At 46.4% G+C, this 24,549-nt stretch overlaps 1 protein-coding gene across 7 annotated transcripts in view; it reads left to right on the forward strand.

The window, feature by feature from the left end:
• Nucleotides 1–24,549, forward strand: part of ralgapa1 (Ral GTPase activating protein catalytic subunit alpha 1) — a 64,864-nt gene that overhangs the window by 21,882 nt on the left and 18,433 nt on the right. For all 7 annotated transcript variants that reach the window (XM_061229002.1, XM_061229323.1, XM_061229083.1 and 4 more), the window contains 19 exons: nt 1,041–1,165; nt 1,545–1,764; nt 2,999–3,175; nt 3,357–3,509; nt 5,783–5,976; nt 6,387–6,485; nt 6,704–6,859; nt 7,262–7,390; nt 8,105–8,230; nt 9,372–9,430; nt 12,438–12,546; nt 13,325–13,435; nt 13,578–13,646; nt 14,290–14,424; nt 15,240–15,423; nt 17,155–18,175; nt 21,289–21,360; nt 21,459–21,582; nt 22,296–22,451. In XM_061229002.1, coding sequence (XP_061084986.1) covers nt 1,041–1,165; nt 1,545–1,764; nt 2,999–3,175; nt 3,357–3,509; nt 5,783–5,976; nt 6,387–6,485; nt 6,704–6,859; nt 7,262–7,390; nt 8,105–8,230; nt 9,372–9,430; nt 12,438–12,546; nt 13,325–13,435; nt 13,578–13,646; nt 14,290–14,424; nt 15,240–15,423; nt 17,155–18,175; nt 21,289–21,360; nt 21,459–21,582; nt 22,296–22,451 — 3,419 coding nt within the window. The remainder of the gene's footprint in view (nt 1–1,040; nt 1,166–1,544; nt 1,765–2,998; nt 3,176–3,356; nt 3,510–5,782; nt 5,977–6,386; nt 6,486–6,703; nt 6,860–7,261; nt 7,391–8,104; nt 8,231–9,371; nt 9,431–12,437; nt 12,547–13,324; nt 13,436–13,577; nt 13,647–14,289; nt 14,425–15,239; nt 15,424–17,154; nt 18,176–21,288; nt 21,361–21,458; nt 21,583–22,295; nt 22,452–24,549) is intronic.

Genomic DNA, 24,549 nt, shown 5'->3' on the forward strand with positions numbered 1-24,549 from the left:
GAGAAAATGTAAGCTATCCATCACAGTCTGTAGTCTGCTATCAAAGAATGGGATATTACAGTTTGGGTTGCCTTAGAAACTTAGCCAGTGACAACCCCAAATTCTCTCTGTCTGCAAGTAGCTTGGTACAAGGCCACTGTAGGTCACTTGGAATGGGAATTTCATAGTAAAGCTAATATGCGAGGCAGGGAGTCGAGAGTAGGGGGCTAACACTAACCGCGGTTCGAGGAGAAGGTGAAACTAGCTTTGGAACTGCCAGTCTTGTCTGTCTCTTTTTGTAGTGGATCAGAGCGCTGTGCTGAGGCTGAGCCTGATAACTTTTAACACTGCTTTGGGATGGACCTCTCATCTTCCAGTGACCCCTAACATGCTCACAGCCTCCCATCTCCTTTAAGTGCAGTTTTACCAGTCAACTAATGCCTACTCTTGTTCTATTCATGCCCTGGAGAACGCAAGGTATTTTATCTGTGTTTGGGACTGCATGACCTGTGAGTAGCTCCTGCATTGCTTATTGGTTGTAATCGGTTGTGTGTTGGCTTCTTTTTTATGGTTGATTTTCTTGGTCATGCTCACCTATATTTGTACATAGGGCTCTTGTTTAATTTTTACTATTCCACTCATTTAATTATTCTTTTTTTTGTTCCTCAACTTGTCTTGCTGTGAGTTTGAGGGATTTAGGTTGACAAGAAACTAGTGTATGATTACTATTTATTGTGGGATAGTAAATATGACTTTGAAGTAAACATTTTTAATGTTATTCTCACCAATGTCACTGGCACTGTGAAGTTTGTACTCTCATAAGCTTCTTTTGTAAATGCTAAAGGCTAATTGCTAATATTTTAAGGCTGGATTATTATGCAATTCAGAACCTATTGTGTGTGTGTGTGCGCAGCATTAACCTCTAATATCTGTGTCTGTTGTTTTGCTATAAATGTGAGGGATGTAGGTTATAAGTTATATATAAGCGAGTATATTGATGACTAGGAGCGCACCGAATTGTATAACTGAAAATTTGAAATGTGTTATTTATCTGAAACCAGCCAATAAAGAAGACCTGAGCCAAAAGATGCGGCCCGTGTCCGGAGACGCGTGCAACAGCAACCCCAACATCAGCGACCCCATGGACGAGTTCATCCAGGAGCGGCTGAGGGCCAGGGGCACATCTGTGAGTCTCCTCACCTCACCCTTTCAGCAGGGATAAATGCTCACTGCCTTCTCTCTAAATGGCGGCTGGTGATTTCTCTAAATTGTGGTATCAAACAGGCTGTAATCAAGCCCTGTGCAACGCCTCGAGAGTATTATGGGAAATTACAACGGTATCTCCTCTGGTACTTTTTCAGACAAATCATCCAGTTGTAAGAAACATTATCCAAATGAATGAAGTGCAGAAACCTGATTATTGGTATTACTGCCAGTAATGGGTCAGTTTTTAATGGAGCCATTACCAACTTTTCCACTTTCCCCCTGTTTCCACACAGCCTGTCATAATTGATACGGTGAGTTATTTGAAAAGCGGCTCCCTCTCGTCCCTGTCCCGTCTCCAGCAGGGCATGACCCGCCGGGGCAGCAGTCCCGGGAGCCTGGAGATACCCAAAGACCTGCCCGACCTGCTGACCCGGCAGAACGCCATGCGGCCCATCGACGACCCGGGCGTGCCCTCGGAGTGGACGTCGCCGGCCAGCGCCAGCAGCAGTGATGTCATCAGCTCCGACAGCCACTCGGACTCCTTCAGCGCCTTCCAGGCCGACAGCTGCAAGTTTGAAAGTGAGGTCACGCCCCCCCCCCCCCCCCTCGTCGAGGGCGACCAGTCACATGGCTTTAACCTAAGACTGCCGCATTAGCCTAGATACAGCTGGAGATAGTCCACAAGATGGACGTCAAGTAAGGAGTTTGACGAAGGGAAAATGTAGTCGGAGGAACAAAATGGAAAGGGTTTGAAATTAAGTCTGATGTACAGCGCAAGCCGATCAGTCATCGTCTGAAATGTTTCAGTTAATTTGGCTTGTTTGGTTGATGATCAGTTTGGCAGCAAACACCTTGTGTTGCCATTGACAAGTCTACATAATCCATCAGAACAAGCTCCTTTACAAACCAGAAAGCACCTGCCGCTAAGTGAAGTCACTCGTAACTAATAGTAAGCACTTTGTTTTGTCATGGTGTCTTCATGCCCCTGCTGACTGGGTTGCTTTAATTAGATATCTCCAGCTGACTATCTGGAAGATACAGTGTCAGATATTATTAGGAATAGGATGCCAAATTAGCCTCTGGCTTTTTTAGTTCCCCTTGCTAATATGCATCCTGTTTTTGTGAAGTAATGCATTGTGGGTATTGTAGGATTTTGCAAATGTGCCATTGCAGCCTATATGGATAATGTAAATTCTCGTGAACAAACTATGATATGTTGTCTATTGTGTGACCAGACTTCAAAATCATTTTCTTACCTACTGTGGAAACGACATGACCGTGAGCTTTGTGTTTGTACATTTGACACTTGCTGTCACAGTACAGTAACCTGGTGTGACCGCTGTGTTTTGGTAGATTTCCACTTTGGGCCCGAGGTGTGTGTTTGTATATTTGTCACAATGAAGTAACGTGGTGTGAATGCTGTGTTTGGGTAGATTTCCACTTTGGGCCCGAGGTGTGTGTTTGTATATCACAGTGCAGTAACCCCGTGTGACCGCTGTGTTTGGGTAGATTTCCACTTTGGGCCCGAGGTGTGTGTTTGTATATCACAGTGCAGTAACCCGGTGTGACCGCTGTGTTTGGGTAGATTTCCACTTTGGGCCAGAGGTGTGTGTTTGTATATCACAGTGCAGTAACCTGGTGTGACCGCTGTGTTTGGGTAGATTTCCACTTTGGGCCCGAGGTGTGTGTTTGTATATCACAGTGCAGTAACCCGGTGTGACCGCTGTGTTTGGGTAGATTTCCACTTTGGGCCAGAGGTGTGTGTTTGTATATCACAGTGCAGTAACCTGGTGTGACCGCTGTGTTTGGGTAGATTTCCACTTTGGGCCAGAGGTGTGTGCGGGGGGCTCTCTGGAGCTGGATGGGTGTTCGGTACAGCAGCAGAGCGCTGAGGAGCAGGAGCTGGCCAGCCTGACCACCCTACACATCGACTCTGAGACCAGCAGCCTGAGCCAGCAGGCCCTGTCTGCTGATACCGTCACCATTACAGGTAAGCCAGGAACGCAGGACACGTGTGTGCATGTACACGTGCACCTGTGTGCGCGCATATGCATGCTGGTGTGTGTGTGTGTGTGTGTGTGTGTGTGTGTGTGTGTGTGTGTGTGTCTGCAGTCGCCCCCCACCCCCGTCAGTGCTATCGGTAACCGCAGGACCCTGCGTTCCTCCCCCAGGTTCGGAGAGCGCCTCCCCTGTTCACTCCCTGGGGGGGTCCCGGTCCCAGACCCCCTCCCCTGCCACCCTCAACGCGGAGAACATGGAGCACAAGGACCTGCAGCTGGACGAGAAACTTCACCATTCTGTCCTGCAGACTCCTGATGACCTGGGTAAACCACACCCGCACACACACTCATATACACACACACACACACACACACACACACACACACTTACACACCACTCTGTCCTGCACACGCATGGGCAGCAACAGGGAACACTGTTTGGAAGAGAATCACAGCCGGGACACTTACACCTTTGAGGAAGTTTGCGGCTTGATTAGTATTCCAGTAGAAGGCTAATGATAAACCGTGCAGTTATCTGATTCTGCCATTCCTCTGTTCAAGCCTCCTAACCATCTCCAACTGGTAAACTGAGTAGCCACTTCATTACAACTGTCTTTTTGTTCCAGCTTTCACCCCCATATTAACCTGTTGCAGCCAGCATGCATTTTAAAAGCTCTGGGAACACTCACGTCCTTTAAACGTGATCTGTGCTTTATAATTATTATGTTTCCTTTTGGATGATGTTGAATTTGCTACCTTGTACTTACTATTGCGTTCCTTCAAAGGAAATATTACACATTCTTCTTGGCATATCAAACTTAGTTTTTTTCCTGGCTAGCTACTAAGTATACTTGGTAAGTGCTAAATGCATAATGGTGCACAGGGATGTCCCATGTGCTCCATATTTCTGCATATTTGTGTGACTGGTGCTAAATGGCATGAGTATTTTTTGGGTTACGAAACTTGACTTTCATCATCACTCGCTGCAAATTAGGTGTATAATGCCTGACAGACGGAATAAAGTTAATTTTAACCATCAAAAGTAAAACTTTGAAAAAGAGTAATAAAAAATATGTAACACAAGCCCCTAACGATTTGCAATATGTCACAACATCTGCTGTACTGAATAAGATGCATAGTGGTGTGCATCACTGCCCCCCCCCCTAACAGTTGTCATAGCAGCTCTAAAATAGAACTTGTCCCAGTGGCTGTCATTTCAGTTTCATCAAATGTACCTAGAACTTTCTCAGCTGCCTTATTTGAGCAGAGACTGAGCGAAATGGTCAGCCAACCTACAGTAGTCACCATCACACAATCGCTCCACACCTTGACTGGTGAACAGTCCAGTTTTATTATATGGTGTCTTATTGGACTTATTGGTTTGCAGCAGCAGTATTGTCACATTGTCCGCATGATTCTGTGCGTGTTCTAGAAAGTACGTCTAGATTCCATCGAGTGTCAGATGTCAATCAAGGGTCATTGTCTTAGCACGGTTCCTTAATAGGGAAGCAAGGTGACTGCAAGTGAGGAATTAATCATTGTGTGCATGCATGATGGCATACTGGCCTGCTCTGTATTCCCATGGCTCTGATGGTTACATTTAGTCTGACTAAAGAAAGTAAGCTGAGCACAATACTTGATTTTTCAGGGGAAAACTCAGCATGACATCCTATGCTGTGTTTGAGCAGTGTGTTATCTGTGTTGTATGCAGATGAGCTTGTGAGCTCTGCTCTTGTGTGCACTTAAATTGCATTCCCAGACCAGCGCGTAAACAGGGAATAAAATACCTGGGAGGTGTATCTTCAAGCAGGATTAACGATTTAGTTTACCCGAAACCCTTCCAAAACAGGAACGTGGACTGAAGTAAAAACCGGTTCCTTGTTTTACTCTGTGAACTTATCCGGCTAAATCGGTAATCCTGCGTCATGATATACCTCTCTGGTATTGTATTCACTTCTTGTACACTAGTACTGTACGCTGTAAATCTCATTTTCTCATACGTTTTATTTAACTCCATATGATTTACCCGTACTGTGTGTGATAGTCATAGGTATGTTTTTAGTGGTGATCCTGGAAGTAAATGCCAGATTCATTCAACCCCTAAAGTGCATTTGAATGCCATCCCCATACCACCCACCTGGAACAGGTGTTTACTCTGCTTCTGAATCAAGACATTCGCATCAGGAAAACAGAGTATGGGGCACGAGCTGTATAATCTCACAGTGCTCAGAAAATGCCCTTGTGGAGAATGTAATTTTTTCATATTTTTCTATTCATATAGCCTACTTGCCTTGCCTTGCTAAAACTTTGGTTGTGGAAAAAAAACAAGAGCTGTTATGAGTAAATATATGATATGACAAAAAAGAAAAGGAAAAATACACTTTAAATAAATTTTGGAAAAATGTAGCAGCGACTACATAAACTGTAGTGGATAGACATCCCTACTTGGTAGGAGGATGCAAGTGGTGAAACTCTTTGTTTCATCAATAAAATGGACTATAAGTAAAATAAAATAAATTTGTTTTAATTCACTGCTTCAGTGGATATATTTACCAGACAAACGATTTATGTCAATTTGCTTGAAATCTCTCTCTCAGAAACCAGCGAGTTTCCCACGGAGGACTGCAGTGTGATGGCCGGGGGCTCTCTCACCGGCTGGCACGCCGACGTCGCCACAGTGATGTGGAGGAGGATGCTGGGCATTCTGGGAGATGTGAACTCCATCAAAGACCCGGAGATCCACGCGCAGGTCTTCGACTACCTGTGTGAGCTGTGGCAGAACCTGGCCAAGGTAACCGGCCTCATGGACCAACGGACTTCCCTGTACCGCTAACGTGCTTTCTGTTTCGCTAACACTTAGGTTATGAATTGGCATATAACTAACGACTGAGAACTTGGTCTGGACTGCTGTGTTAATGTGTTTTTCATCTTTAATTGATTTCAGCTATGTATGTTCATACCAATTCATATTGAAGTGAAAAAAAACACTTCATGGTTAACTAATTTACCGCTTTATTCTGTGGTTTGCTAATGTATAAACATTAACGTAACTTATGCATTAGTTAGTAGTTAACGAATACATGAACTACTTAATGCTTAAATAATGTATTTGTACGGCATTAATTCATAATGAACAACCACGTCAGTTCATGGCAATTCATGAGCCTTACTGTAAAGTGCGACCTGTGCTTCTCTCCCTAGATCAGAGACAACCTGGGAATATCGCTGGACAACCAGACGTCCCCTCGGCCCCCCGCCCTGATCCCACCGCTGCGCATCCTGACTCCCTGGCTCTTCAGAGTGAGTGTGTTAATGACGCAGCCCCGGCAGGAGGCTTCACACACTTCCGTCGCGCCCATCGCGCCCATCGTCAGTTCCTCTATCTTTAGACGTCTAATCGCGCCCGCTATGCCCCATGGGACACGGCAGGTTCTGACACCTGTAAGGGGCGGCGTTTTTTATTTATTTCCGAAAGCCCTCGTTGCGGCAGTGGAGCTCACGCGGTTCTGTCTCCGCAGGCCACCATGCTGACGGAGAGGTACAAGCAGGGCAAGCTGCACGCCTACAAGCTCATCTGTAAGATCATGAAGAGGCGGCAGGATGTGTCGCCCAACTCCGACTTCCTCACTCACTTCTACAACATCATGCACTGCGGCCTGCTGCACCTCGACCAGGTGAGCGGCCCCTAGGTCAAGGGCTCGGGGTCCATCGTATGGTCTGAAACTCCTGAAGGGCAGGGAGTTGATCTGACTGATGTCAAATGAATATGGACTATGGAATATGGTGTGAGAAGGATCTAGATTGGAGGGGAAAATCGACGGAAAATCTTGTAAATACAAGATCTGGAAAATCTTGTTTTCCAGGAAGTGGTTGAGGAACAAAAAAAAAAAAGTTTTTCGTATTTGAGGTGTGTTAGTATGGTTATGAAGAATTGACTAATTCCAGGAAAAGGTTTTGATTTCAGCCTGTCTTTCAACAACTCATTGTGCCACTGGGAAGATTCACTCATCACACCCCTTCATTTGTAGGCAGTGACCTTTGACCTTTGTAAACGTGTTTATTCCTCTGAACCTCAGGACATCGTCAACACGATCATCAAGCACTGCTCTCCGCGCTTCTTCTCCATCGGGTTGCCGGGGGCGACCATGCTCATCCTGGACTTCATTGTGGCGGCCAGCAGAGTGACAGCCTGCTCATCCCTCAACGTGAGACCTGCGCCGCCGCGTTCAGCCCAAGGCACACGCCTCTGTTCGGCCCCCGCCCCTTCCCCCAAGACCAATCTCACCCCGAGTCGCCAACATGGTATCACGCTGTGTCGAATCACCAGTGTGACATCAAGCTGTGTCAAGTCACCAGTGTGACATCAAGCTGCGTCAAGTCACCAGTGTGATATCAAGGCGTTTAAGTTTTAAACACCGCTGTGTCGAATTTGCCCCATATTCTCAGGACACTGTGCGAATGGAATATTCTAGGTCAGTGGTTTTCGAGTTCGGTCCTGGGGGACCCCTGTGGATGCTGGGTTTTTGTTCCAGCCGCACTTCACAAGCTGTTAATTTTTCTTAATTAGGTGCTTTTCATGCTTTGAGGGATTTACCCTCAAAGGCCACATTATGTCGGGAATAACTTTGCATGCCATGATGAAATAAATTCCCATTGTTCACATTGTGCAGTATTGCAAATGTTATAAAAGGATATAAAATGTGGACACCCACCCACCAAAACTAAACATTTGGTCGCTCATAAAGAATTCAGAGACTATGCAACCAATATGGAGCCAAACCTGCACTGTGTTAAGCTTATTGAACAAATTATAAAAGAAAGAGGCACCAGCATACACGGGTCCACCAGGACTTTTTTTTAGGCGTGGTCTCGTGGAAAGGTGTCTGTTGTTTTTCCTCATCCAGCCGTTCCTCTTGCAGGCCCCCAGAGTGGAGGCCCAGATCCTGCTGGGGTCTCTGGTGTGCTTCCCAAACCTATACGAGGAGCTCCCCGCTCTGCACCCCACCACGGCCGACGTGGTGATGACCAAGTTCAAGGACGTCAAGGTAACGTTCACAAAACCCATAAATATGCATTTCAGACCCAAGGGAATTGTCTGACCATAGCCCCTTCTGTGATAAATATGTCTTGTAACTACAGTAACCTGTTGGAGGGAAAAAGCACAGCTTTACTTGATCGGTTGTTAGGAAGCTCTGCTATACTAATAGCCATAATGAATTCTCAGGCATGCTGGACTTGCTCATGAAGAGGGAAATGTTGTTTGTTAAAGAACTGATTCCATGCGCGAGTGTGTCTCCTATTTGTAAGGGGAAATTCACATGATGGTATTTGATAACCAAAACCTTGCTGTGAATGGCAAGAGACGCGTTAATATTGCCAGTGGGAATTCTGTTCTCTGGACTCTCTGTGTATCATATTTAATGAAATATGAGCGTGCATCATGAAGGCTGAGATGCTAATCGTTAACACTTCATGGGCTCTTTTGTGTGTGATACAGGTGTGTTTTGTTGCTGTCTAATGGGAAACCTTGCTCTTCTCCCGTTCACACACATCTAATGTGGACAACACTGTTCTCTTGTTCACACACCTGTGTCATGGGGACTGTGCTGCTCTCTAGTTCACACACCTGTGTAATGGGGACAACACTGCTCTCTTGTTCACACACCTGTGTAATGGGGACAACACTGCTCTCTTGTTCACACACCTGTGTAATGGGGACAACACTGCTCTCTTGTTCACACACCTGTGTCATGGGGACTGTGCTGCTCTCTTGTTCTCACACCTCTGTCATGGGGACAACACTGCTCTCTTGTTCACACACCTGTGTAATGGGGACAACACTGCTCTCTTGTTCACACACCTGTGTAATGGGGACAACACTGCTCTCTTGTTCACACACCTGTGTCATGGGGACTGTGCTGCTCTCTTCTTCACACACCTGTATAATGGGGACTGTGCTGCTCTCTTGTTCTCACACCTGTGTCATGGGGACAACACTGTTCTCTTGTTCACACACCTGTGTCATGGGGACAACACTGTTCTCTTGTTCACACACCTGTGTAATGGGGACAACACTGCTCTCTTGTTCACACACCTGTGTAATGGGGACAACACTGCTCTCTTGTTCACACGCCTGTGTAGTGGGGACTGCACTGCTCATGTTCACATGTTTTTTCTGGTCTCCAGGAGCACATCGTGAAGCACATCCTGAGCTCAGCCCGAGAAGAACCTTCTGCCCCAGCTCGGTACGCTCCACCTCCTCTCTTTATTTTCCCTCTTTAATTCTGGCAGTGAGCTCGTTCACCTCCAGTGCATTGTTATAACATTAAGTGACCGATAACTACTGGCTGCCGTTTATTTGCCAGAAAAAGCTACGCTGAAATGTATGTGCGGAGCAGTAAAGTCGAAATAAAATGGAGACATACTGCCGTCGTTGGTTAATGTCTTCCTGAATGATGATATCTGCCAAGTGAATGACTGACAGCAGTAAGAAGAAAGTCACTTCTGCCAGGTTTTGTGTAGCACACCACAGTTTGGAGCAGATCAATGTTGGCTAATTTGTCTGATCATCCAGACAACTGGAGTGTCATTTTAAGCAATATACCCACAGCGCGATGCCCCTGGGGGAGAGGGGGGTCCTGTGTTCTGTCATTTGAGCACAGGGCAACAGAAAGGCGCTAGCTCAGGCTTCACAGCCATATACGAGGCGGCAAAGAAATGAGCCCCTAATCGGGGCCTTTGTTTTCCGTGAAATTTAGCGTAGGCCTGTTTTGTCTCACACCCACCATCTGGCCCCAGAGGTCAGCCAGTGGGATTCCTCCTCAGGCAATGACATTAACCTCCAGAGGCAGACGCACTCGGATAAAAGGAACAAATCGGTCTGAAAGCACAAGGGTACCGTCATTGCCGTTTGCGTTTGTCTGTTTTATATCGGTACAGTATGTCCTGTGCTATTGTAATGTCAGTAAAAGACCGTTTAATTAATTGCTGTATGGTTTGTGCTTTTTGAGTGTTACGGTGCACCCAGTCCACAGGTCTGTTCAGGTAGTTATTCTCGTGTGGAGGTTTGGTTTACATTACAGCTTATATCGCAGTGCTGCACTTTATTCGTAGCGGACAAAAGCTGCATACACAGAATTATCGCATTACACCACTGGCTTCGCTTGCTGTCCGTTGATATTCAGATTTAGCATAATTCAAATATCACTAAACCTGAAACTGTCCACTCGAGCCAACTGCATTCCTCTCTGTGTGCACCGCCGCATGGACCTCAGGCTTGTCATGCGAGAGTGGGGCCTCAGGAAGCCCCCTAATAACCGGCTACAAATAGTCTGTTACCAATTTGATATAAACAATGCAAATACTTTGTCCCCCATCATAATAATAGAAGTAATGGTGTATGATTGATTGGCTCAAACAATTTGGCTAATGAGATATATCGGTATATATGAAGAGTCCATCCAATCTCTCTTATAGCATTGCTTTCCCATTTTCACTTTCGGAAAGCAAAACTAGCTAATGCTGCCGACCTTCCTTTACTATGGTAATACCTGGGATGCTTGTTTCACTTGTGCTGAGGCACTCCAGCTGCCCGTTCTAAAGATGCCCCTCCCAAAGCATTAGAAATAAAACATTTGGTTTGGTCATCTACACGAAATATGAAACCAGGGAGCAAAACGGATGCCTTCTTGGCAAAAGGCCTTCTATCTAACGTGAGCATCTCACTGGCATTTAAGCTCAGATACAGTATATCCTGTTCATGTTGGCACAATATCTCTCCCACACTTGCAATTTAACGATGGCTGGAGGAACAGAAACAAATCACATGTTAGATATTGCGTTATATAACAATGTATTAAAGGAAATGTGAGTATTGTATTATCATATGTAGTCTCTTCATTTAGATATTAAAGGTGTAAATCTCCTGAGATAGATACTGCATGGTCTTATGGCTAGTGTATCTGAGCCACTCAGACAGTGTGGTTCACAGTCCCTTGAGAGTCTGTGTGGGTTGGCAGCTCTCTTCTACAGTAAGCAGAAATGCCATTTTTCTTCCTTGTGTTGAGTCAACCTCGCAAGCTGATTTCATGTTTATCCAGCAACACCACATGACACAGCTGATGTGTAGAATTCAGGATAAAACCGCAGTGAATAACATTGCTGGCCTGGCTAGTGTTAACAGTGGTCATGCTAGCCCATGGAAAGCTTTGACTTCAGATTTTTAATCTTTGAATAAAATAAAAAAAATGTTTTGCCATAATATGCCAACTCACAATACTTCTCATTCATACTTTTATTATGACACTATCAAAAGAAGGTGGATTAGTGGGATGAAATGAGCTACAAATCATCTTTTGGCAGACTTATCACTTTTTGAATCACAGATTTAAAATATCCTGAAAACTGAAAGCCCTGGGAGTGATTTCTGTTTTAATTTACTCATGTTCAGCAGGCCGTGGCATCTCGTTTTTGACCTTTCATTCAAATTAAGCACTTTCTCTTTTAATTTTGCAATGCTACCAACAGTTGTGTAAATATTATGGTAAATAAACAACAAAGATGTCAGACAATTGGCTGAGAGAAACTGGATTAGTTATTTTATTGTGGTTCAAGTCTGGGTCATCCTGCGTTAATGTGACTGCTGGTTACTGAGACATCGCATTTTGCTGCAATACAGTCCATGCCGAGAACGGTGTGAAGGAATATGGCCTGGGTAAACTTAATCCCCTATTTTGTTACTTAATTGAATTTTGCTAGTGGCAGTATTTTGTCGATACTGGATTTATTAGAATGTTATTTATGACCGTTATTTGTCTCTAGTTGTAGTATTAAAATGCTTAGTGTGAGCGCGTTCAGCAGAGCTGCTGGTCTGTTGCTGGTCTGTGAGCGCGTTCAGCTGAGCTACTGGTCTGTTGCTGGTCTGTGAGCGCGTTCAGCTGAGCTGCTGGTCTGTTACATTATTGACATTTGGCAGACGCTCTTATCCAGAGCGACGTACAACAAAGTGCATACCCATAACCAGGGCTAAGTGTGCTGAAAGACCCTAGAGGGAAGTACAATTTCATATATAAGGATAAGGACCAGGGCCTATTTTTATTTATTTATTTATTTATTTTTAAACAACAAATAAACAAACGACAAAGCAAAAGTGACCAAACTGAACTATCCAAATACTGCTTACCTAGCCAACTAAAAATACCGGTTTGTTGCTGGTCTGTGAGCGTGTTCAGTAGAGCTGCTTGTCTGTTGCAGGTGTGTAGCTCTCTGCAGCCTGGGCATCTGGCTTTGCGAGGAGCTGATGCACAACACACGGCACCCGCAGATCAAAGAGGCCCTCAACGTCATCTGTGTCACTCTGAAGGTACGCCCTGCTCCGTGGTAAGGCTCTGTTGCACCGTAGTCTGCCTGTCGTCTGTGGATACTCACCCCAGATGAACGCATTTCGTGGTGCTCAAGGATGACTAGCGCCAGGCTAGTGCTTAAGGGCCTTTTATTCGGCAGTTAAAAATGTATGTCCCTTCTGGTAATGTATGTTGGATTGATTTTAATGTGTTCCCTGGTCCACTAATCTCATCTGTGTGCCTTATGCGCCGTCGATTCCACCGGGTAGCCGAATAGCAGGGCAGGCCTGTTTGGCTGGAAGGAGTTGAGCAGCGAGAAGAAGCTTTGAGCCCCTTGGCTAAATCTGGGCCCGTCAACATGTTTGGCTTCTCCCACTCAACCGACAGACGGCTAATCCACTGAAGAATGCGCACGGACAACTTCAAACCATCGTGCGCTGGTTTGACATGACGGGCGCGGAAAATCACCCTCTGCCCCATTGTTCGGTCAAATTAATGGCCGCGCGACACGCCCATTGTCTTTCCCCTCCCCTCTTAAGGAGATGTCCCTAAACCCGTCACAATGGAGCGTCAGGGCCAGAACCGTGGGGCTGCATCTCTGAGCACCACATTGAAAATTAATGCTTGGGTGCATTCCAATTGGGAGAATTAGTCTTCTGAAAAGACTCATCTTCCCTTAATCCTATTGCAGTTCAAGACAGAGTGACACATTGTATTGTTTTTGGATGTTCACTCAATATCCACTGAGAGAACATTGACAATCCTGCGTGCCGTTAATGTTCTCTTTCTGTTTTTCAGTTTCCAAATAAAACGGTTGCACTGGTTGCTTCAGATATTTTGCACTTGCTCATAAACTATGTGGAGGTCCTGCAGACGTTCCCACCTGACACGCCCAAGAAAATAGTTGAGGTAATTGGCACTTGGAGGGGTGTTTACTTTTTTAAATTGAACTTTGTGTGGTATATTGGGCAGTTGTGTGCATAAGTATACTGGTCTTGTTAAAAAATAAATGAATGTAACCCGAGTAAAGCACATTTTTATTTCATTCCAGATTCTAATTGCAACTATTACTCACCTGCTCCCTACCACAGAGTCATCACCTCATGAACTAGATAAAAGGGTAAGGCAGTCGATGTACTATCCCACAAGGCTCATACGTCATAGCGGCGGCCTGTAGCGTAGTGGTTAAGGTAAATGACTGGGACATGCAAGGTCCGTGGTTCTAATCCCGGTGTAGCCACAATAAGATCCGCACAGCCTTGAGCAAGGCCCTTAACCCTGCATTGCTCCAGGGGAGCATTGTCTCCTGCTTAGTCTAATCAACTGTATGTCGCGTCTGCCAAATGCCAATAATGCAATACATTGAACCGTGTTTTTGGTAATTTGGCTCGCTAACACCGTTTTGCCTTATGCCAGCTGTGTGGTCGAATTTTACTGAACATGACACACTTTCAAGACTCTGAGAATAGGAAATGGAGACCAATTGAAAGAAGGCTCGGATGAAAAAGTAAATGTTAAAATATTCTGTGTAATAAGGAATATTTGTGGATATTTATTGTGCAGGACAACAAATGGGCAGTTTCAACAGTTCTCAAACTCTGTTAACGGTTAAAAATTTTTTTAAATGAGATGCGGTGATGAAGGTGAAAAATGTTCTAACTCCGTATGACATTTTGGTCTTTTACGATGGAGGACATTGTTGCTGGGGTTTTGGTTTTTGAGAAGCAGGAACACACGTGCAGTATTTTACTGTTTGTCCCCAGCTGGTGGTGTCGTTACTGCTGTGCCTGCTGGATTGGGTCATGGCCCTGCCCCCCAAAACCCTGCTGCAGCCAGTGCACACCCTGGGGTCTGACAAAGACAAGGGCGACAAGTCCGTCCTCAGCTGCATCTACAAGGTACATTCCACAACCCGTCTAACCATGTTAGAATATATACAACTCATTAGTATGGTTCTCGATTAAACTCAAACCATCTGTATTGGATGAATAATATCTGCATGGAGAATCATTTATGTCTTTCAGCACTGCTATTTAGCCAAGGTGGACACAGATACAAGCTTTGCATAGTGCCATAACCACTGCTTTACCCTCCCATAACAATTAACATAGCATGCACTAAATACCTTTAAAAACTAACCAGAGGAAACCGTCCTGTTCCGAGCAGAAAAAGAACTTGTTTTCATGCTGCTTGTGATAAACAAACAGAACATTTTGCTAAAATGTGTACTTACTTCCTTGTTCCATCAAGATTCACATAAATCTGTTCAAGTGGGACCAATTCATGCAAGACATTTGTACATGCATCTAAAATATGAATGTTTTTTCTAAGTGATTGATAGGAAATATACATGGTTCACTGATATATGCTCTCTTAAAACAGAAAAATGCGCTAATGTGCTTGAGTCATACCAGATAATGTGGCCATTTACAACGCCACCTAATTCTTCACTCTGCTAGCTCATTATCTCAGTAATGTTTAACTGAGCTTCAGCTCTCCAGATGCTGAGATTTATTTCCACCACATGTCTGCTTGCGAAGAAATAACTGCCTCTCGCATTTTTAATAATTATTATTTGAGAATGAAAAGGGAGAATCAATACCGAAAGTGTATGATGTCAATACGCTTGGTTGTTTAAAAACCGTTTAAACGATGGTCTCTCTAGGCGTATGGGTGTAAAATTGCCCCTCTGATGTCTCTGTCGATCACACAGGTGCTCCACGGGTGTGTGTACGGGGCCCAGAATTTCAGCAACTCCCGGTATTTCCCCGTCAACCTGTCGGACCTGGCCAGCACGGAGTACGACCCCTTCCTCCCCCTGGACAGCCTGAAGGAGCCAGAGCCTCTGCACTCTCCCGACTCGGAGCGCTCCTCCAAACTGCAGCCCGTCACCGAGGGTGCGGCTCCCTCCCCTTCCCCTCTCCTCCAATCTCTGCCTTTCTGTTTCCCCACTTTGTCTTTCTCTCCCTCTCTTTCTTTCTCCCCCTCTATCTTTCTATCCGCCCCGTCTCCCTCGCTCTTTCACTCACCCCTCTATCTCTCTTTTCTCTCCCCCTCTCTCGTTTTGAATTTCCCTCTCTTTCTGACTTTCCCTTTCTTTCTTCTCCTCCATCTCTTACTCTCACCCCTCTTTCTCTGTTTCAGAAAGTGAGGGGAATTCAGAATGAGAGAGGGGGGTCTTGTTCTGAATTTCCCTCACTTTCTGACTTTTACTTTCTCGTTCTGTCTTTTCCTTTCGCTTTCTTTCCCCCTCTCTCATTCTCATTCCCCCTCTCAATTTTTCTCTCCACCTCTGTCTTTCTCGCCCTCTCTGCCTTTCCACTTCTTTCTGCTCCTGTTCTTTCCTCTGTGGTCCTTCTCTCCTGCTCTTCTTTATTGTGTCATAATCCCATCTCCCTCCGTTATCACTTGAGGAAAGTGATTTGTTGGATGTCACCACGGCGACACCCTGAGATGAGGACCCCTGTTCTGTCCAATTGACCCCTGCCCAAAATGCACAGGCCCCTCCAAAGACAGATTTTTTTTCTTTTTTTTTTCCCATCCGTCGTTAAACAATGTTACTGAATATATTTTCATATCCCTGCATATTAACTGACTTTACGTATTGTGAATTACTTGTACCTGGTACTTCGAGTTTTTGAAAGTAAAACTTGTTGTGTGAATCACTCATCAGAAGTGGCGAGTGCTAGTCCAGGGTAGTTAGCACAAACATCCATGGATAACAAGCAGTTCAAAACCTTTCAGAAAAATCAATTTGCAGTCAAACGTCAGCCTCTGAATTAAAAGCAACAATGGGCCTTGCGGCAAAAAAGAAAATTGAAACAGATGAGCTTAATACAGGTAGCCGGCTCTCCCTGTAGTGCTATTCTCAGCCTCTCTTTGGCTTTCTCCTCAGGCCCCCTTAAAGGTATTAAGGACGAGATAAATGCAAAATCGTTCCTTTCTGCTAAGGCTGTGTCTAACAGCAGGTGATTTTGTGCTCTGTAGTGTCTTCGTGCTGTTTTCTTACCCAGAGAAAATGACTAATCATTCTGGTCTTGTGTGAGGCATGCCTCCTTCAAACCGGAGAGCATTTTCTTTCTCCCCCGTTTTTTTTGTATCTTGTCCAAGGAGGCGCGAAAGCCGAGATGCCCCTAATAGACACAGCCCCCCGGGATTTGATAACTCTGCTTGTCAGTTTTTAAAAGGAACAGCTGTAATTATTTTCAGGTTCAGGTTCAATCCGCCCAGTGAAGGAAGTCTGTTGTCGATTGGCGGCTTTCTTTTCGAAATATCTCTTCTTCTAATGCGGTATCGGCATTCAGATTAATTTTGTTTCCGCTGTTGGGTTGGGAGACGTGTTTACTCGGCGAGTCTGCAGCGGTCGTAATGAGTATCAACGCGGCGAGACCCCCCGCAGCGAGGACTCCCGCCCGTGCACATAGCTCCTACATTCTTGCCCACGGTCCTTAATGCTTCCCGATGGGCTGGAATTTAGACGCCAAATACTTGTTTTTCTCCACGTTGCTTTATATTGACCAAGTTCAAGAAAATGCGCTTCCAGATGAATTGGATATTTAGGCCCATTTGTGGCCGAGGCGAAAGCGTTTTCTGAAGCCAATCTCCCTCTGTCGTCTCCCCCCCCGCAGTGAAGAGCCGAATTCAGCACGGCCTGGTCTCCATCGCCGCCCGCACCGTGATCACCCACCTGGTCAACCACTTGGGGCACTACCCCATGAGCGGGGGGCCCGCCATGCTCACCAGCCAGATCTGCGAGAACCACGACAACCCCTACTGCGACTGCGCCGACCTCTCCCCCGAGCTCTTCGACAGCCCCAACCTGCAGTTCTTCGCCCTCAACGGCACCACCCTGCTGTCCAGCCTGCAGATCCGGGCCGAGGACAACGTCCCGGGCGGGGGCATGTCTGCCGGCCTCACCACCACCAGCTCGGGCGTGCGCGTCATCGTGCGCGACATCTCGGGGAAGTACTCCTGGGACTCCGCCATCCTGTACGGGCCTCCGCACTGCGCCCAGCCCTCCCGGCCCCTGGGGCTCCTGGTGCCGCCCCAGGGGCCCCAGCAGCCCCCGCCCTCCGAGGAGGACAGGGATGGGTTTCAGGAGGATGAGGAGGAGGAGGAGGAGGATGACGAGGAGCTGGAGAACGAGGATGAGGAAGATGAAGAGCAGGAGGAAGAACACGTGGAGGCGGTGGTGGCGGAGGAGGAAGAGGAAGCGCAGAGGGTGGAGGAGGACAATGAGGAGGAGGAGGAGGAGGATGAGTCCACGCTGGAGTTCATGGCCCCCCTGGCCAAGCGGCGGTGCCGGGAGGTGGTGCCCTCGTGGGACTCCGTGCGGGACGAGGAGGACGCCCTGGACGAGATGCTCCAGTACCTGGGCGTCACCAGCCCCGAGTGCCTCCAGCGGGCCGGGGCTCCCCTCAACATCCCCGCCCCGCCGCCGTCCTGCGTCTCCGAGAAGCAGGAGAACGACGTCATCAACGCCATCCTCAAGCAGTTCACCGAGGAGAAGGACTTCGCCGAGCGCCGCAACAACGACATCCACATGAGGGCCGTGGAGCAGGACGAGCCCGGGCCCCAGAAGCCCCAGTCCGCCTTCTACTACTGCCGGCTCCTCCTCAACATCCTGGGCATGAACTCCTGGGAGAAGAGGTGAGACGCCCGCATTCACTCACCGACATACGGTCGCATGCTAATGTCTTCATACGTCATTCAGATTTCCTGTCAATGTTGGTGTCCCCTTTTATAACCGGGGCGACATTGGCTCAGGCGTTAAGAGCAGTCAGAGCATTACCGGCTTGATCCATGGGTCTGTCGAAGTGTCCCTGAGCAAGACGCCTACCCGCAAACGCTCCTGACAATATCTGCTCAGCATCTTGCGTATCCCATGAACGTACCATGGCAGTGAGGCCCTGCTTTTTCAGGGACCTGCAGATTTTAACTGTAATTCAGCCTCAAAGCGCTGAGATGCATGTACAGCCTCTTCACGATGCTACCTGTTGAGCAATCATTGCGCATCATCCCATTGTGATGCCTGAATCACCTCCTTCAGTAATTCAGTGATTACGTGTGATTGGACATGGGTTCATGCAGCTTTGCCCAAGGTCCATTCATACAAATTCACTTAATCAGAATTCACTAGAATCTCTGTAATTCCTTACCACTAGCAGAATATGATTTTTGAACTGATGGTTTTTACTTAAGAGAGCACTAATATTGCATCAGGAAGTTCCATTGTCATTGAAAATGTATTGTGAGATGTATTTTTCAATTGTAAAGGTATATTCTAGTTTCATTATTTGAAACACTTTGCAACATTCGTCATTTGCTGTATATATCTTTATATATAGTTTTCAAATGTACCCCATCCACAAAATTATCACTCACAAGACACCATAGACAGTAAAAATAAAGTGCTGCTTTTCAATGTGTTCCTTTGGTTAATGACCTTCTATCATGATTTTAACCAATTTAAAGAAAAAAAGAATTCTCATGATGTGTTCAGATTTTGCCAAAATCCTCATAGTTGGTCCCTTTATATAATTAACCATCCTTTAATGACCGTTAATTAACTTGATGTGTGATCAAGCTTACCGGTGACAGAGAGAACTGTGCTGTATTTCAGCTGTAATTCAGGTTGAGAACATGGTCACTAAATGCACAGAGCCCTGCTCACACTTTAATTAACATATCAGCATCAAATCTGTGGCCAAGATGGGCCGCTCATTATCTGCACTAATGATAGGTGGAACGACACAACATTTGCATTTGGCGAAAAATGAATAAATGGCGTCATTCAGACCTTAATTCGCATTTAAGAGCATTGGTCATTATGACTTTGGTTTCATAGTCCCTGACAGTACAAAAACACTGCTCAGCCCTCTCGCTGGGCTCCGTACAATAAAAGACATCTTAACAGTTTGCTTGGGGAGGTAGAATTAATGAAAGGCATATCATTTGTCGAGTGGCCAAAGTGCATTTACTCATTACTCGTATGCAGAAAGGAGGGGGGGGGGGGTAGGTGGCGTATTACTCTAAAATCCCACCGCAGGCATATCGCATAAAGAGCTGTGGAGAAAAGAGGGGGGTGTTTTTAATGAGCCATTGTCCTGCGTTGGTTCTCTGGCATTCAGGTGCTATTCATCCTTGGTCAAAGACTAAGGTATTGCAATTCAGTGGCATTGTGCCCGTGTGTTCTGTCGCGCTTTCATGCTGTTCCCTTATGTGCTTTCAAAATGGCTCATTTTCAATGGGGAAAATGAAGACCATTACATTGTAACAAGCTAATAAAGAGGTCTGCTCAGAAAGACAGGGAAGGGAATGGAGGAAGAAGAAAAAAACACATTGGGGGGGAAATAAAGAGAGGAAAGAAAATGTCTTCCCTCCAGAACTGACGGCTCTTGGTCGGAGTGGATGAAGTACAGACATAGCATACCGCGATACTCTTTCAGAATGGTGGAGGTCACCTCCCCAATATAGAGCATTTCCATTCATTGGGCTAACAGTTGTTTTAGTGCGTTTCCCATTAGCACTGCGGCTAGCTTTATGCATTTTGCATTGATTACTTTAGGCAAAATGTTAAAATGTAGCGATTCACCCAACATCGTGATGCCCAGTAATTTGTTCACTCTAACCTGCTGCTCACTTCTTGGAACCCGTGACAAAAACAAACAAGTAGTCAATTAACTCGGGTTTTCCTAATGGCCGCAAAGCCATCTAAGGTGGGGTTTGTGGGTCAGTAAGTGGAATAACTCCAGGCGCGATGGCTTTCTGTTGATCCCAGACTGGGCTGTGTTTTTATTTGGACCCCTGGTGAGAGTTAATAGGCTTGTTGTTTGTGTAGCAGCATTTCTAGCTGCCTCGCTAAGCGGATCTATTCATGCACACCCACAGATAAAAAGTGCCGATTTATGTTTTGGACCAAAGGTTTGACCAAATTTTATTGACTGTAAAAATGTGCATAATTATGAATATTTATCGGGTTTTAGAGGAGGGCTGGTTTGATCCGTGAATTACAAAGGGGTGATACAACAGAGGGACATTTTAAACATCCACTGCTGTGAGGCTTGTGTAAGATCAGCTTAATAAAAAATCAGTGAGTTGTTACCTAACATTACATTTTATTTGGCACTTTTATCCAAAGCGATGTCCAAAAAAGTGCATGTCAAGGTCATTAGATAGAACTACAGAACAGGTCAGATCAGCAACAATTCACAAAGAATCAGCCCACCAACTTCATCAGGTATTTATCAGACTTCAGACGTTTTCTGCTGCTGTAGCCTATCCACTTAAGAGGTTTGATGCAGTTTCTTAGATACTCAAACCACCCTGTCTGGCACCAACAATCATTCAACAGTCACTTAGATAAATGTTTCCCCTGATGGTTGATGTGAACATTAACTGAAGCTCCTGACCCATATCTGCATTGCTGCTAGATGCCACACAATTGCTGTGCCACACAATTGGCTGCTAGATTATCACATGAATAAGTAGGTGTACAGGTGTTCCTAATAAAATGCTCAGTGAGTGTAGATACACATACAACTGCAAACCGACAGAGTTGTCCTTGTTAATGGAAATTGCAGCCAGCAATCCATTTCAGATGAAACATTATGTTAGGTCACATAGATGGAACAGTATTGAGCATTGCCATGTCTCTCCGTTAGACAGGGGAGAACTCATTGAGCATTATCGTCTTCCTCCTTGTTCCTACTCATCTTTCATCTGTAGACTTTTAAAAAATATATAAACATTCTCTTTCACAGGAGCAATTTCCACCTCCTGAAGAAGAACGAGAAACTCTTGAGGGAGCTGAAGAATCTGGACTCAAGGCAGTGGTAAGATGGCAGAAATCCCTTGCCTTTGCATGTTCTTCATTTCAAACTCCTAAATGGACTCTGACTGTGGTGTTGTCTGTCTGGGGCCCCGGTTGCAGTCGGGAGACGCACAAGATCGCTGTCTTTTACGTGGCAGAGGGACAAGAGGACAAGCACTCCATCCTGTCCAACACCCGGGGCAGCCACGCCTACGAGGACTTTGTGTCGGGCCTGGGATGGGAGGTGAGACGAAAACGAGGAAAAAAGTGCCAGATTGCAGGGGGAAACATACACCGCATTTTATATAGCCGATATCCCAAAGTCTGTTTAAGATTACAAAGGGCAGTGACCCAGACTTGAACCACAACAAAATAATTACTCCCGTTTCTTTCAGCCAATCGTCATTCGGTGTCTGACATTTGTGTTGTTTATTGATCCTAATATTTACACAGCCTTAGGTAGCATTGCAAGAGCTTAATTTGAATCAAAAGTAAAAAATGAGACACTCTAAAATGCTCCAGCTAACTCAACATTATAACCCAAATCATTCTCTTCATATTGTTTTGCCTGTGTGGCCAAAATTAGTTTTGATCAGTCAGGCAAAACATAAATTCTTGGCTTATTTCATCCAGCTAATCCCAGTCTTATTTCCAGCTACAATTTTCATTATTAAATTATGAACAACATACATAATTATTGGGTTATCATTGTGAGTTGGCGTATTATGGCAAAAATAGTTAGGATTTTTTTGTCAGATGCAAGTGAAGTGGTGTAGACACAGCATTTGCATTCACAACCAGGTCAGTACAGGTCAGGGCCTGTAGCTCTCCTTATCCTACCTACCTGAACAGTAGCAGGCAGTGTGTGTAGCAGGCCAGTGGTCTGTGGTATGGTTTTTTACGGGTGTGAGTCAGCGCCGTGTCCCTTCCCCCCCCCCCCCCCCCCCCCGTCCGCAGGTGAACCTGACCAGCCACTGCGGCTTCATGGGCGGACTGCAGAGGAACCGCAGCACAGGACTCACCACCCCCTACTTCGCCACCTCCACCGTGGAGGTCATGTTCCACGTCTCCACGCGCATGCCCCCCGACTCCGACGACTCCCTCACCAAGAAGGTCAGTGCCAGCGAGGGCTATTCCGGGAGCGGGGGAAACGATTGGTCAGGGCCTCGGAAGAGCAGGCCGCCGCTGCCTCGTGCGTCCGGCACAATTGATCCTCACCGGAGCAGAAGTGCGGAAGCCAAGCTGCGAGCCCCTGACTGCCAGACCTCGGCGACCTTGCCTTTCAGTCAATTACCTCACAGCGTGGAAAGCCCACTTTCTCTTTTCTTTGGAGGACAAAACCGGCGTACATTTTGTCCACTCTTTTAGACCCCGGTGCCGTCAGAAGTCGATCAGACCCCCCAACCCCCTTCACACACCCTCCGCGATCACCAGCGTGAACAGTCATGTCCCGCTTATCTGGCTTTTATACCTGTAGAGCATTTGTAGAGGGTTTGGTGTTTCAGGCGCTGAAGTCCCATTTTGTTAGCGGCGGCGGTGAATCATGGCTATGTTAATGGGCCTCTCCTCCAGCGGCTGTAGCCATTCTCTCCCTGGGCAGAGCCGAGTTCGCCGAGATGCTCCCCCATCACTCCTCACCGATGCCTCCCTGCGTTGGTATTTTTCTCTGGAAGAAATGTAATAACAGGCGGCATTAGCGGTAATGAGCTTGCCTCGCCGCAGCGATAGCAGGTCTGGCATTGGGCATCCCGGTGCAGGCTGAGCAATTGCATGTCATTAGACCTGTCCCCTCTCTTCCTCCTGCATGCATCTTTGGGGGGCGATAAGGTGCTAATCCGTTAAGCAGACTCATTAATGAGCGCAGACAGGAATGTAATATCGGAGGGAGGGGGGAGCACTCAGTGTGACCTCAGAGGGAAGTTCAGGAGGCCTAATTGGATCAGAGGCGTCAGTCGGTGCGGAGAAATGGCCGCGCCCGTAGCCAGGCGGAGAGCTCGCTCCTCAGCCCTTTCATTTCGGCGTCCGCGGGAAAGCGGTGTCACACAACGGCCGTCTAATTACCTGTAATAAGCAGACGGATTGTTAGCTGTGAGGTTTAATTTCCTTCCCGTTGTTCTGCATAGTCTCATTGTGTGGAAGGGCTGGTTTTATTGGGCCGTGATTTGGGAGCTTTAATAAGATATGAAATGCCCAATGGCGTGCTGTTTGCGCGAGAGCCCTTGTGTCCACAATGTCCTTAATTAAGGGTCGCTAAAGGCAGGGCCCTGGCTCCGCTTTTTCAAAAGGCTGTAAGTCAGAGCCGCTGTTGCGCTTCCTGTGCATTTCTCCTCCCTCGTCTGTCACAGATATCAGTGAAATTTCTGTGATGATGATTACAGCTCTAAAGCCTTACATCCCTCCGGTTCGACGCACATAAATATTTCAGTGGAAATTTTGCCGTTATATCTGAAACTGTTGTGGTCGGAAAAATGTAAAGCAAATTGTAGCTCCGTATATGATTGAATTGTTCCAAATGTGTGTTTTTGAGTCGAGTTGAATATACCCACATTTGATTCCTTACCCAAAAACCCAAAAATAACAGCTCCTCCGTATGAGGATGGAAAGAGACCAACCGCCCCGCCTGCCCCCCTCCCCCTATGGTGGTGCTCAGAGGAACGGGCGTAAATACTTTAAGGAGCGGCACTTCAGAAACAGATGAAAGGAATCCCGGGGAGTTGAACCTGCATTATTTCAGATATTGCACCCGTTTCCCCCAGCCAGTGATTAGATTTCCCAAACAAAATGCCCGCCTTATCAGTGACAGCCCGGCTTCTGTGCGCCATCCCTCACCGCGTCGATTTTCGGCCCTATCGTGGAAGGCGATCTACCGGGTGGCCATTTAGCCGCCAAAGTGCGTCTCTGAGCCCTGTCCCAGGCCCGAAGGGCGACTTCTACACATGGCTGTAATGTACCCAAATTAGATTGGGCCTGTCCCCCTGGTTAGGATTATATCATGATTCTTCAGGGCCAAATTGAATTTGAGCCACTGGAGGAGACGCTATCCAGAGAGAGATCTGCAGATGAAACCTGTAAACCATGTTAAGCAGACACTAAAGTGTGTCAGAGCACCCGGCAGGCGCGCACGCCTGCTTTCTTTATTTGTTTGTTGTTTCTGCGCTGGTGGAGGAGCGGGGGTACAGGGGCCGGCGTTGGTGCGGCCGCCGTGCGCGTT

This window comes from Conger conger, chromosome 1 (assembly GCF_963514075.1).
Source record: "Conger conger chromosome 1, fConCon1.1, whole genome shotgun sequence".
NCBI classification, from domain to species: domain Eukaryota; kingdom Metazoa; phylum Chordata; class Actinopteri; order Anguilliformes; family Congridae; genus Conger; species Conger conger.